This window comes from Saccostrea echinata, unplaced genomic scaffold (genome assembly GCF_033153115.1).
Source record: "Saccostrea echinata isolate AGI-Se365-2 ecotype Australia unplaced genomic scaffold, CSIRO_AGI_Sech_v1 ptg000016l, whole genome shotgun sequence".
NCBI classification, from domain to species: Eukaryota; Metazoa; Mollusca; class Bivalvia; order Ostreida; family Ostreidae; genus Saccostrea; species Saccostrea echinata.
This window is the reverse complement of record NW_026889765.1, coordinates 1,775,174-1,790,183: the sequence shown is the minus strand read 5'-3', so window position 1 is coordinate 1,790,183 and position 15,010 is coordinate 1,775,174. Positions and strand designations below refer to the sequence as shown.

The window sequence follows — 15,010 nt, the reverse complement described above, 5'->3', positions numbered from 1 at the left end:
TTTATTCAAATTATGACCGCGATGGGTAACATGGGGTAGGAATATATAATTAAAAAAATCTGCTAATGAAATACAGCAGGGGCATATGGACTCAGGTGAGTATTGTGGCCCATGGGCCTCTTTTTTAAATTTTTGCTTATTCATGCTGGAGTTAAGGGTTAAAGCTTTATTAACAATTAGGAAAAATAAGCACCGCGTTTACAAGCTTCATTTATTGAAGCTGCAGCTCTCTGGGATCGATAATTTGGAAAGGCATACCAGAGAGCTACTGATACTTAGGAAGTAAAATATATATGGTTAATTAAGGGATACCATGCCCTAGGGGAAAGCATATTATGCGAGGAATTTTACCCTAAATTAAACGTGCGACATAAAAGCGGCGCCGTAAATCGAAGGATTTTACAAATATTGGATCTGTTACTATATTGTATGTCTGTCTGAATTATCTATCTCAGAGAACTACAGTTCTGCAGCTAGTTCTTTTTCTTTCCTACAACATTCACAAAATTGATATTTTATAGAAATTGCTACCAAGTAGCAGGATGCAGCTGGTGTGTTCAAGACGAAAATGGTAAACCATTTTCACAATCTGAGACATGCTGCAATATCATCGAGACTTGTCCATTTGGGAAAGTTCAGAACCAAAAAAGTAAGGAGAATTTTTCGTTTGAGTTTTGTTTTATGAAAACATCGGGAAATGATCATCCTTTATTTTAGTCTTCCACATTAATGCTTCCTAACTCTCTTATCCTTAATGCAAACAGCTCTGTCATAGAAAAGGTCATAAAAGTTAAGAACTTCTTCCTTAATTGATGTAAAGTGACTACCTCAATTTTTTCACCGTTTAATTTTTTTCTCTTTTGAATAAATGCTCAAATACATATACTTTGCCAATTTTGTAATTCTCAGAAAGAAAATAATGTGTCTACTTAATTTCTTAGATAAACTTCTAATATCTGATTTAATTAACTCTACACCAACTATTATTCGCGATTCGTCAGTTTGAAATCGACAATTAATTTTTCACGATTGGGGAAACATTCTCTACAAATACAAAGCAAAATAAATGGTTCGCGGCGATTAATATCCGCAAGTTAAAGAAGGTCGCGAAAATCGCGGATATTTCTCGCACGCGAATAAAAGTTGGTATACAGTACTTATCAATAACAAAAAAGTTCATTCCTTAGAAGATCAATGGTGATTCATATGTTTTTATATTTAAAGTTTGCACTCATCGTCTGAGCTAGTATTTGCGTATTTTTTAATAACAGACTAACTATACGTTTCCATTGAAATTTTGTTAATTGCAACTTTCTGAAGGATGTTTTTTGCATATCAGTGTTATGTATAATTTTTGTTGGTGGTATTTATCTTACAAAAAAACCCAAACAAACGTTAACAGATAGCAATTAACTTACCGCTGCCCCCTATTGCAAGGAATTACTATACCCTCAATAAATGACAACCGAAGTGAATTGCACCAAGCTAGATATAACTAGATACTGCCCATGCTTAAATTATGAAGGCTTTCTAAAGAGTATGTATAATTTCATTTTGTGTCCAAAATTTTGCTCTGTCCGTATACGCTTTGGTTTTCTGGATGCCTTACAATATTTTTTTCAGAGACACAATGCCTTGCGTCACAGACACCAGACCATTCAGCTCAGGCAGATGATACACCAATAGTAGCTGGAGGTACAGGAGGCGGGGTTGTAATAATTATTATACTAGCCATAATCATCGCAGTTGTCTGTCGTAAACGGAATAAAAAGGATGATAAGAAAGCAACATATCTAACGGTAGTTACTGATAACCCTGGTTTCAGTTCAGCTGAGGAACGTAGATCTGAAAGTGACACTTCAATCAACTATCTCAGAGGTGAGGATGAATCTTCCCACCAGAGTAACCAGTATATAGGAATGCAAAGTCCCGACGATGGAAGTTGTACAGCACATGTAGGTGATAACCCGAAAAAACCAAGCGCCATTTGAACACACTGTTTGATAATGATACAAACATAAGTACATTATTTCTGTTATTTGCGCAATTCTTCTTATGATATGCCAGTGTTTGATTTCATTTGAAAGTGTTATAAAAGACAAAGTGCGAACTCAATTGGTTACATTATTAAGATATTACAAGTACAGTTTATGAGTTTGTAAAAATAAAAACTTTGCTCAAATTGCATAAAGCAAACTACTGACTGAGATGGTTAGAATGCCTACAAATTTTCTGAAATACTATGCTGCTATTGCTTCCTTTGTCAAGAGGTAAAGTTGCTCTAGTTGTCGAGTTCAGATTCTGATAATACAGAATTGTTCTATCTATAGCTAGAGTGACCTGTATCAGCAAAGTGCATTTAATTTAACTTCCTTGTTTCCCCCCAAAGACTCTAAATTTTCATATCAGAATCATCTTTACTTTAGCAAGAAGAAACATACATTTTATTTCCAAGTACTGTTTGATGAAAAGTACAGGTATCTACATTATTATGTATTGAATCAATTTTCATTTTTTTGTACTTTTTGTAACATTTTCTTTATCATTTCCTGATTCTTTTTTAAATCTAGTTTTAATTTTTCTGCCTCTAGTTCATTTATTTTTTGTTTAGAAAAAGATATATATGTTTGAATACCTGGCATCAGGAAAAAGTCATGAAGTAATAATATAATTGTTTAATTAAATTCTTTACAAATGATGCCCTTGAAATATATTCACAGTAATTCCTCCGTAATTTAGCAATATTTTGTGCACGTTTGAATATGTAACACTATCTCTAAGTAATGCTTACATGTACATTTTATATATATATATATGCATAAAACCTTTATCCTTATTAATGTTTGTGTAGACGTGAATGTGGCTAAGTAACATACTTATATTTGTAAATTTCATCAAAATCTTTGTATTTCAAACTATTAAGGTTATGTAACTAAACAAATATTTATTAACACAATGTTTTTATCACCACATAATGTGTTATTTGTGATATCTGTGAAACCAACCAGTGCACCACTCTGTTGGTTGAATGATTTGAATATAATTGTAAATTTCATTCCCAATCAAACCAACATGAAAAAAAAAACATTAATCCACCACCCTAAATAAAAGTTACAGACTATTTTAAAAAAAGAAATCATGATAAGATTGGATGTAAGAAATACTAGCATGTATTTTATTTATTTTGTTTAATTTTATTTTTAGCTCACCTGCACGCAGGTCAAGTGAGCGTTTCTGACCGAAATTTGTCTGTTGTATTTCGTTGTTGTTGCAGTATTTTTTTTTTTTTTAGATTTTCATCTTCTTAAGAACCACTGGGCGAATTTTAACAAAAAAAATGCCACAGAGCATCCTTGGGTAAAGGGAATTCAATTTTTTTCAAATGAAGGGCCTAACCTCTTTCGAGGGGAAATAATTAAGAATTAGTAAAAAAAAATCAACGGCATCATTCAAAATTCTTTTCATGAACCACTGGGCCAGAAAAAAATGAAACTTTAAAGGAAAAATTTCAGGTATTGTAGATTCAAATTTGTTCAGATCATGACTCCCAGGGCTAAGATGGGGCCACAGACGTCTAACATAGGAATGCATAGAAAAATATCTTTAAAAATCTTCTTCTCAGAAACAGCAAAAGCATGGTAAGTCATATTAACAAGGAACCATGGGTAGTGTAAATTCAAGTTTGTGATCAAATCATGATCCCCATTGGTAGGATTGGTAGGGCCACAATGGGCGATCAAAGTGTAATACAGGAATACATAGGAAAAAAAATCCTAAAAACTTCACAAGAACAGCAAAATCATGATTAGTCATATATATATACATGTATAAAGGCATCCTTAGGTAGTGTCGATTCAAGTTTTGTTCAAATTAAGATCCTTGACTGTAGATTGGGTCCATAATAGGCAATCAAAGCTTTACCTAAGAATAAATTATATTCATTAAAATATGTCTTCCCAAGAACAGCAAGGCCACGATTAGTCATTTTTTTTCATATGGAAGCTTTTTCGGGTAGTATAGATTCAAGTGTGTTCAAATCATAACACCCATAGTAGGGTGGAGTCGCAATGTGTGATCAAAGGTTTCCATAGGAATGAACAGCACGACCATAGTGACTCAGATGAGTGTTGTGGGCCATGGATCTCTCGTTCTGAGTATATTACCATCCAATATACAGCGGTCAATTCTATGGCTTTGAGTCTTTCTTCAGGCGGCAACAAAATCTTTTTTTCTCCTCTAACCATCTTCACATTTTGTAAAAATTAAAAAAAAAAAATTAATGATAATCATTGTATTACTATAGATTAATAATCATAACCTTTGATCTGAAGTAATGACCAAGACATTCTTTTATTTAAAGGTGTTTTTCTCATTTAATATTCCAATTCTACCTATATACTGAATCTGAAGTCTGTAAGTTACACCATCTCTTAACAATAACCGTGTAACCCTAACCCTACATGTAAGTCCTCAAACTCTTCTCTACTTCTGCAGTAAATGTTAGGTATGCAGGTACTAAACTTCTCATACACACATTCAGTTGTGACCAACATATATGTAAGGCACCACTGCATTGTCATGATTAGACTTACTGAACATTTTCTTTGCTTTGTCTTGACTGTTGTCTCAGAAACTCAGTTTTTCAATCTTTGCTTATCTTCTGTTTAATTATTAATAAATCATTTTATTAGTGGTGCATTAATAGTGTCACTAATATTATTGGTATCTTTGATGTATTTGAAATACTTTTCTGTATTTTGCATGTAATCTTCATTAATATTCTTAATTCTTTATAATTATCAAAATGGGTTCGGAAGAGTATGAGCTCAGTGAAAATAATTGTTTTTTTAATTGAATTATTAAAACATAAACAAAGGGAGAAAAAAAAGTTTTTTTTTTAAAAATGATTAAAGATCTACATGTGCACGCAATGTCCTTCACCAGAATGCTTTGATCTCTGGCTGGTCGAGCAGCATTGTGTACATAAAGTGTTTTTTACATTATCCATGATGCTCTAATTTTAAGCAAATTTTTACTTTTTTAACTTACAAAACAGAAAGTAAAGAAATAATTTTTAAAAATATCATGTTAAAACGGGTACCTAAATTCAGGTGTGTTTTACACCTCAAACTTAAAAGACAAAAACTTTGTCATTAGAACAAGTATCATATCAGGGCACGTACGTGTATCTAATATTGGCTGTCTATTGCAATTCGTAAAGGCACTACTTACATGGTATGAATGACTCTCAGTGGCGAAAAAGGTGTATTGATGATAATCTATAATTTCATAAAATTCACTAAATTTGTTAAATATTTTGTTCCAATTTGAAATGTCCCCATAACATTTTTAATGCACGTAATATTTACTTCTTCTTCCTGATTCATATATATACGGCTTTCTATATATATATATATATATATATATATATATATATATATATATATATATATATATATATATATATATATATAATATATATGTGAATGGAGAAGCAGCTACGTAGATACGTTAAATTACTTATACTGGTAATAATCATTAAGTAAATGCAATATATGATCATCATAATTTATTGAGGCAGGGCATGTTCATATATGTATAAATTCACATTGTAACGATCCCAAAAACTATACAGCTACATTGACCATGCTTATCTAGCTAGTTTCTTCAGTGTTTATGCACAGATAGTTCAGTTTGGATGTCTATAACCAAGTGATTAAATGTTTTTGACAAAATGTCGTCATTGCTACTTACTTTGGTTCCTTTTACTGAGATATCTCCAAGCAAATGGAATTGTTCTTGGTATAAATGTATTTCATCAGATATCTAAATGTTCATCCCAACTTCTTTATTTTGGTTCTCAGAAAATAAATTAACCTGGAGTATTGTCACCTAGAATTTCTTTTACACCTTCTTATTATCAGTGGTAATGGATGAGAAAATGCTTTGACTTATAAAAATGTACGGAAGATATAATTAAAACAAGGACAGGTCTTATGTAATTCTTTAACATACTTTTGCAATTACAAATAAACATCGATTCATTTTTTTAATGAGCAATCGTCATTTGAAAACAAGCTGACAGATTAATATTGTGGTTAACAAACGTACAAACTGAAAGACAGTATTAAAAGCTATGAATTCTGATCATCATTTTCTTACCTGTTGTAGTAATTGTATTGACTAGATGGAATTTTTTCTCCGTCGATTAATTATTTGTGTTGTTTTTATTGGCGGTGGATTATGCGCACCTCTTGATAATGTGCAAAATTCTAAATCTATATCTGTTGTTGTAGGTAAGAATTTTGCTTTACTGTCCTGAATTATTTTGAAAGCATCAAATTAAAATGTGTTAATGTAGTTCTTTCTTTATTTAATTATTGAATATGTTCAAAACAAAACAATATAATCAACCTTCGAGATCATGTATTCTCAAATTGCACTCTTTAAAATGTTCTTTTAACATTTTGATAATTTTATATGTATTTTTTTAAACTGTAGTAAACGTAGAATGACAATTTTTTTAAAAAACAAAATTAGATGAAAAATCCAAGGACATCGCTGTCTGGAATGACTTTCTTGTGATCAGAACGAGACCTAGAAAACGGCAATCGATCAAAAGAGTAACGCCCCGCCCTACCGTAAAACCGACAGATGCCCCTAAAACGACGACATCCACCCCTGATCCAACCACCACCACCGCCACACTTAAACCAGAGATATCAGGAGCTGTAAGAAGAACATTCAAGTTTAAAACAACAATAACAAAGGTGTATCACGTACCTCCAAAGGTTTTTGTTCGAGACTGGTATAGATTTATTAGGAATTTCAGTTGGTCAGATTTTCAACGAAGACAGAAAAACAACCGGTGTCCGTGGTGCCGTTGAGAGATTTGTGGGACATTTTAGTTCGCTTTTTAAATCTGTGCGTAGGTGTGAAATAAATGAAAATTTTGATATGACCAAGTGCAATGTCTTGTCAAGTCGTAATACCAATTACGCAATTTGACAGTAATCTGTTATGCTTGTAATAAATATCTTAGTTTGAGATCAAGTTATGTAAATGACTACGAACTCGATATTATGTCAGATGATGCGGTTACATAAATTAATGAATTAACATATTTTTATAATAAATCCAACAGCATATTGAAGAATAAATTTTGAAATTTCATAGTGGATGTTTGTTAGATAAGATATAGATATAGATATATGTGTGTGTGTGTGTGCTTGTGTGTGTGTGTCTGTGTGTATTACAAAAACTTATTTGTTCAATTATTATGGGTGCAGGATAACCCTGTGGTTTTCAAGTGACAAACACTGATGCTACTTATCCGAAATAGTAAATTAAATGTAGGCCTAGGATATTATCAGCTTATAATTCTGTTTGCTTTATCGTCCTAAAAACAAGAAATTTGTTTTGGTGGCATATTAGCAATCTGCTTGTGTTGATGACAAAATCACTAAAAGGATATACTTTAAAGAGTTAAAGTATTTCAAAGTTTTACAGTAAGTGCTTTCATTCATAAATAATCTGAAACCTGGACAAAGAACGGACGGAATGGGCATGCATAGCAAAGCCTTGGTTAGTCTGTCTACACAAGGAATATAAAATTATTAAAAAAAAAATATAACAAAACCAAAAACAAAACAAAACAAAAAAAGCAAACAAACAAAAAGGAAAACAAAACAAACAGACAGACAAAAACACAAACAAAAAATAACTTGATAATACATGTCTCTTCGGTAATTTGGAGAACTGAATTCGATATACACATATATTCATAGAAAAAAAAACTTGCTTATTTTCTGAATTCCAATGTTCCCGTTCATAGTATCTTGGTTCACACTCGACACTCCGATGCAATGTTTTCAGACAATTTAGTCCTAGTATTTCAGTATACTACATGAGTCACACGCGAAAGTCCTATACAATGTTTTCAGACAATTTAGTCCTAGTATTTCAGTATACTATATGAGTCACACGCGGAAGTCCTATACAATGTTTTCAGACAATTTAGTCCTAGTCACACGCGGAAGTCCTATACAATGTTTTCAGACAATTTAGTCGTAGTATTTCAGTATACTATATGAGTCACACGCGGAAGTCCTATACAATGTTTTCAGACAATTTAGTCCTAGTATTTCAGTATACTATCATTCACACGTGACAGTCCTATACAATGTTTTCAGATAATTTATTCCTAGTATTTTCAGTATACTATCATTCACACTTGACAGTCCTATACAATGTTTTCAGACAATTTAGTCCTAGTATTTCAGTATACTATGATTCACACGCGAAAGTCCGATGCAATGTTTTCAGACAATTTAGTCCCAGTATTTCAGTTTTCTCATGTTGAATACTTGCACTTATGTTCTATTTAAATTATCTATTTCATACCTGTAAATACGAAATTAAAAGGGGAATTTACGAAATTCGTTACATTTCAAGTAATCACTGCCAAACATTTCATCAAATTGATAAATTAGGGTTAATCTTTAATATCTTTCAAGTAAGAAGGGGATTTTTGAACGATACATTTGTCTGTCAAATTTGTGTAATATGATGCAAGTCTAACTTTAAATTTCTGCAATAAAGGTTTTGTCAAAAGAACTGGATATCCTTCATTTTCTGGTGTAACTGATCTATGGAAGTAAATTTTGATATGAGTCGGGCTTTTAATATTTAGGATAGAACAAAAGTGTCGAAAGAGGTAGGGGATATCCTTATTTTCTGGGATACACATGATCAATTGATATATCTCTGACCTGCGAGTACTAATATAACGTCAAGTTAATTAAAGCAAGATTAAAGCAAAGTGTAAAACGTGAACCTTTTTTACTTTTTACAATCAATGTTATGAAAGTTATCATTTTTGATCAGATTCCACACTAAACAATAACCGAACTAAACAATATAACTACAGCTGTAAGTAAATTAAAACAAGATCAAAGGAAAGTATAAAACTTGAACCTTTTTCCTTTTTACAATCAATATTATGAAGGAAAAAAATTTATTAAAACAGATTGCAAACTAAAAGAGAGGACGCATTATTTAAAATAAAAGCGCAGAGCATATTTTGACATAAATGTCTTACTAGCCTTTTAAAGCTCGCTATGTTAATCAACTTCCGCATTTTCAATCGAGACCACACTGTAATGAGAATTCCTTTTAAAGAAAAATATATAGTGGAAATATACATGTTTTGTCAGGTAGAATATAAATCAAATATATATACAAAAGTAATCGTAAAACTAGAATCGTCCTAATTGGACTAGTTGGTTAAAAATGTAATACCTTTGGTCGTGAGCAACTTTTACTTTTGGATATGAAAATATTACCATCACCTGTCCTGGAATTAAAAAGTCATGGCCCAAAGAATACTTAAATTGTGATTTGTCTTCTGGAATACACAGTCATGTACATTACATCCCTTAGACCTTCAAAATTTGACATTTACAGTTTGTGACCATGACAGTGTGTCTAAATGATCTTTGTTCATTGTCATGACATATCATATGATCATAAGTAACTCTATGGCCAAGTATGTTCTTCTAAAATTATTTCAATTATTACAAAACTAGATGCTTTCAATACACATCAATACCCACATGTAAGTGTTTGCCTCTATAAAGGTAACGAGGGTATGTTTCGCGCTTGCAAGGTTGCATTACACTCTTTACCGCTTAGACCCATCTGCGTCTTGCAGAAAAAAGTTGTTTTACGCCACTTTATTAGTCCATATGATGAAATGAAAAATTCCTTAACTTTCTTGCAAATCTACAGGACACAACCAATCATATTCCAAAATATGATTTAGTTACTGCTCATAATGTGATACATGTAGGAGTCTTGGCTACATCGTTTTTATCTTCTTTGAGGATTGTGTAGGAAAAAAGTTGTTTTTCGGCTCCCAGTTGGCCTGCATGAAAAATGAACATTTTAAAATCTAATTCCCAAACCCTATTGCATATCTACAGGACACTGCAAATAATATGTGAAAAGGTAACTTGCATTGGCTACTTTGTAAAGTGTAAGCGGAGTTCTTGGAACCAGGTTTCGGTAGAAAAATAAAACTTAGTTGACTCCCAATCCCCCCCCCCCCCCCCCCTTTATAATGAAATCTGAAAATTCAAAAACCTAGAGGACACTACCAATCAAATTTCAAGGAATAAATAGGCTACTGCTTAAAATGTAAGAGTGGTTTGAGGTAGAAATCGTGTAATGGACGGATTGACTTGTATAATAACAACATACCTAAATTTTCTCTAGAAAGTGCAGGTATAATTATAATATAGATAAGACTTTTACAATCCATTAGCCTTAATAGAGGTTGTCCCACATGTGCATGTTGTAGGTTTATTATACACCCTCTGATCACAAGCAACTATTCTGTCTAGTTTAAACTTATTTTCTAAATTCCATTTCCCCCCGTAATGTTTTTCCGCTTCAAATTTATGGTTATTGCAACGATCTTATACTTCTAAAGCATGCCACCTTTTTTCAAAACGATAAGTTAGCATGAGGACATACCTTTGAAACACAAGCAATTATTTTTATTTTTATAAGTACAGTATAAGTATTTAATGTAATTTATCTCTGCCCGGACAAGAATTTCACTCTGCTTATTTCTATCACAGATATTGTGCACCATGAAATCTTTAAAAATCCTAACATTTTGAAATTTGACAAATGAATCTAAATATACATGTACCAGGAGTCCATATACAAATGATTATTTAACTTCTACCAATTGACAATATAATAGTCAAAAAATAGACAAGTAGCCACGGACAGTTGGACGGTCATAGTGATGTGATTCCAGTATGACCCCCCCCCCCCCTCTGAACTTGCAGCAGATAAAGGCAGTTATATGCATTTTTTTCTATAATTGTCTATAAGTCTATAATTGGAACTTTTTATAAAGTTGTTAAATGTAGGCACAAGACTTAATAGGAGTAAAACACATATACATTGATATTGCCAACGGGGGGTGAGGGTGGGGGGCTGTACAACGGTCCACGATTTATTAGTTTTTGGAATAATTATCAGGTTAAAAAAATCTTCATGCATATGTAAGTATACTTACTGACTCTTTAACATAATGTTCTATCTTTTATCTTCAGACTAAACTGATTCCAGAAGGTGGGCTTAATTTATACAAAAATTGTGTATCTGGAAACATTCTTGTATTCTACAACATGCACTACACACCAAAAACTCTTGCAGAGATCGTATTTATTTACCAAAGAAGTACACAATTTGGTATACTTAATACAATTTTTATGCCCCCGTAATCGAAGATTCGGGGGCATATAGCTTTTGCCCTGTCCGTCCGTCTGTCTGTCTGTTTGTCCGCAAAAACTTTAACCTTGCCCATAACTTTTGATTGGTTGGAGCTATGGCTTTCATATATCACAGGTGTATTCCTTGTGACAAGACCTTTCTTTGAGTACCCAAAAATTTGACCTTTTGACCTTGACCTTGGAGTTTGACCCACTTTTGTAAAAAATTTCAGACTTTAACCTTGGCCATAACTTTTGAATAGTTGGTGCTAGGGCTTTCAAACTTCACATGGGTATACCTTGTGACAAGACCTTTCTCTGGATACCAACAAATTTGACCGTTTGACCTTGACCTAGGAGTTTGACCTACTTTTGAAAAAACGTTAACCTTGGCCATTACTTTTGAACAACTGGGGCTAGGGCTTTCATACTTATCATGTATATTTCTTGTGACAAGACCTTCCTTTCAATACCAAAAAAACTTGACATTTTGACCTTGACCTTGGAGTTTGACCTACTTTGAAAAACTAACTTTGGCCATAACTTTTGAACTGTTGGTGCTAGGGCATTCATACTTCACATATGTAATCCTTGTGACAAGACCTTCCTTGGGATAACAACAACTTTGACCGTTTGACGTTGACCTTGGAGTTTGACCTACTTTTGCAAAACTTAAATCTTGGCCATAACTTTTGAATAGTTGGTGCTACGGCTTTCATACTTCACATACGTAATTTTTATGACAATATCTTCCTTTTTATACCAACAACCTTGACCCTTTGACCTTGGAGTTTGACCTACTTTTGGAAACCTTTAACCATGGCCAAAACTTTTGGATAATTGGTGCTAGGGCTTTCATACTTCACATATGTAATCCTTGTGACAAGACCTTACTTTGGATACCAACAACTTTTACCCTTTGTCCTTGGAATTTTACCTTCTATTGAAAGACTTTAACATTGAATATAAATTTTGAACGGTTGGTGCTAGGGCTTTCATATTTCACATGTATTTCTTGTGTAAAGGCCTTTCCTTGGACACCATTCATTTTGACCATTTGAACTTGACCTTGATGTTTGACTTACTTTTGAAAAACTTTAACCTTTTCCATATCTATTCAATGGTTGCTGCTAGGGTTTTCATATTTCACAGGTATATTCCTCGAGACAAGACCTTACTTTCGGTACCAACATATTTGATTTGCATTTGAGAAAGTTTAACCTTTGTTATGAGTTGCCTTACGGGGGCATCAGTGTTTCACAAACACATCTTGTTATGTCTTATATTACGTCTAAACTTCTTTTTGTCCGACCTATATTTCTTAAATTCTGAGATTCTAAATGAAAAATGCTAAACGTATATTACCTTCGGTCTGGGTATTTGAAGCATCACACCACATTTGTATAGAAGTGGTGTTAAATAACAAACATATGATGAAATCTAACTCTTCACCTTCTACTGTTATGGGATAAAATGAAATATCTCTTCCTGATACACATTTATTTGTAGTCATTCACACAGTGAAAAGACACGAAGATAGGGATCATAGAAATTTAAGGTAAGATTTTAATACTGCATGTATATCATCATCAATACAGACAAAATTTATGAGGAACAAAGTGCTTCTACTCCTCCAAAGTGTGTAAGTGATTTATTAAAGAATATGCACAATATTTTCGGAATTTTCTTTTTCATCGTGAAAGCCAATTTGGGTCGAAAATCGACGTTTTTCATTTAATACCATGTTTTAGAACTTCTCTCTCAAATTAAGCAGAAACCAAATAATCTTTTGGAAAATGAATGGTGGTGTTATGCAGATGTGCATAGTTAGGTTTTGGAATTTTCATTTTGGTCTGTGAGATCGACAGTGATGTTTTTCATCTTTTAGAATAGGATTGATGTTGTCCTGTAGATAGAATTTCGGAAATTTTGGGTTTCATCCAGGAGGCCAATAACGGACCTGAAACAACGATTTCTACAAATACCTATACCCCAAACTTTCTCTCTCAGTTAAAGCAGTAGCTTGGACATTTTTAGAATATGAGTGGTGGTGACAATATTTAATATATTTATATGTAATAATTTTAGGTTTTGAGATTTTTATTTTCAGCCTGGGAATAAATAAGGGATCGAAAAACGTTGTTTCTCTATAATATTTATGTAACTTACAGAAAAACTTATGTGGCTTCATCGGTAGTTACCAAGTTGCGAAGGAGTGTACATTTACACACACACACACACACACACACACACACACACATGATATAATTATATTATACTTTGTAGCGATTAGCAGCAAAGACAGAAGAATATTCAGGGATGGCTTTGATTTTATATCTTGCCTTAGTGTCCCAGTTCTCAGGGATAGTTTTGAGCGAGGACATCAATTCTTTGACAGGTTTCAAATTTTCAGAGGAACTTAAAGTAATGGAAGTAAAGGGAATATGTGCTCCCAGTTTACAGGTAAATTAAATCTTAGGATAAACAATATATTTCTGGAGGTGCTCTCTCAGAATATATTTGAATGACTAATTATACTTTTTATATATAATAAATAAAATAATATATAATGAATTTCATTGTTGTCTTATTTACTATGTTTATAGCAGGACTGTTTATTTTTACACTTGATTACTTTTTATGTGCAGAATTATTACGATACCCTACTTTACGATGAGTCAACAGATACCGCTGCAATAATATCTCAAAAGGTAACGTAAGTGCGAAAAGTAGCTCGAGGAATAACAGCTATATAACAATGTATATATTTCACACACAGACTTTTATATGAAAATAATTTATAGAAAAAAAAATCTCCTTGACGGTGTATCCCGGTCCATAGTTTATGAATGTACGTATGTTCTTTTTTTTAGTTATATCTTCAATGTGTAAAACATTTTTTCATGAAAAAAAAACATGATGTAAGGGCCCACTATACCTTAAGGTAATTCGTTCCTCAGAGTTTGGAAATAAGAAGTTTAATGAAAATGCTAACAAAAATGTTCACTGAATTCACGAAGTAATGTGTTTATACTAGGGATGGCAACAGTTAATCGACTAATCGGTCGGAAAAATCGTAACCGTTTACGTAACATTTTTCTTAACCTGTTAGCCGATAGCTTTTGCAGTATATGTACTTTTGAATATTTTTCTTTAAAAACTCTAAAGTAGTGTATTTTAATCTGAAATGATGCAAACAGCCAAATAAATAATTCAGAATACGCCGCCGTTCCTCTAATTTAGTAATTATAACCCTGTATACTTATCAAAGTTTTAAGTATCCCCGTTCAAAAATTCTATCTGTTTTTATTTCAATTCTCGTGTTAAAAACAACAACTAATTTTCTAGTCAGCAAAGAATAATTGTTTTGTATTATAAATCACTACGGAACTTTGCAATTTATTCAGCGAAATGGAACCACCACCACCATCAACACCTTTGCGATAATTTAACAGAGACCAGGAAGGCATAATTTTACAACGAAAAAAAATTGAGACCAAACGAAACATAAACTTCTTCACTTTTTAAAAATAGAAAACAGGGTCTGTGTAGCAGTGGTGACATGATGACTATTCCCACAACGTTTTAACAGGAAAATATTTTGCCATCCCAAGAGCATTTGTGCTGTCAGGTGCAAAGTCGCTGCTGATGAAATCTTTTTTTTCTAAATAAGAATTTAATATGAATGTCGGCAAAATATGGTTTGACTCTGATAGCAATAA

General features: G+C 32.6%; 2 protein-coding genes across 2 annotated transcripts in view; both read left to right on the top strand.

The window, feature by feature from the left end:
- LOC133188722 (uncharacterized) overlaps positions 1-15,010 on the top strand; it is a 65,469-nt gene that overhangs the window by 19,908 nt on the left and 30,551 nt on the right. Inside the window, exons 22-26 of the mRNA XM_061324218.1 lie at positions 522-649; positions 1,624-1,980; positions 6,541-6,731; positions 13,575-13,751; positions 13,937-13,999. Of these exons, the coding sequence (XP_061180202.1) occupies positions 522-649; positions 1,624-1,980; positions 6,541-6,731; positions 13,575-13,751; positions 13,937-13,999 (916 nt within the window). The remainder of the gene's footprint in view (positions 1-521; positions 650-1,623; positions 1,981-6,540; positions 6,732-13,574; positions 13,752-13,936; positions 14,000-15,010) is intronic.
- LOC133188801 (uncharacterized) lies at positions 6,162-7,136 on the top strand. Its single transcript, XM_061324287.1, has 2 exons — positions 6,162-6,296; positions 6,541-7,136. The coding sequence occupies exons 1-2, from the start codon at positions 6,188-6,190 to the stop codon at positions 6,885-6,887; spliced, it is 456 nt and encodes a 151-aa protein (XP_061180271.1). The 5' UTR covers positions 6,162-6,187; the 3' UTR covers positions 6,888-7,136.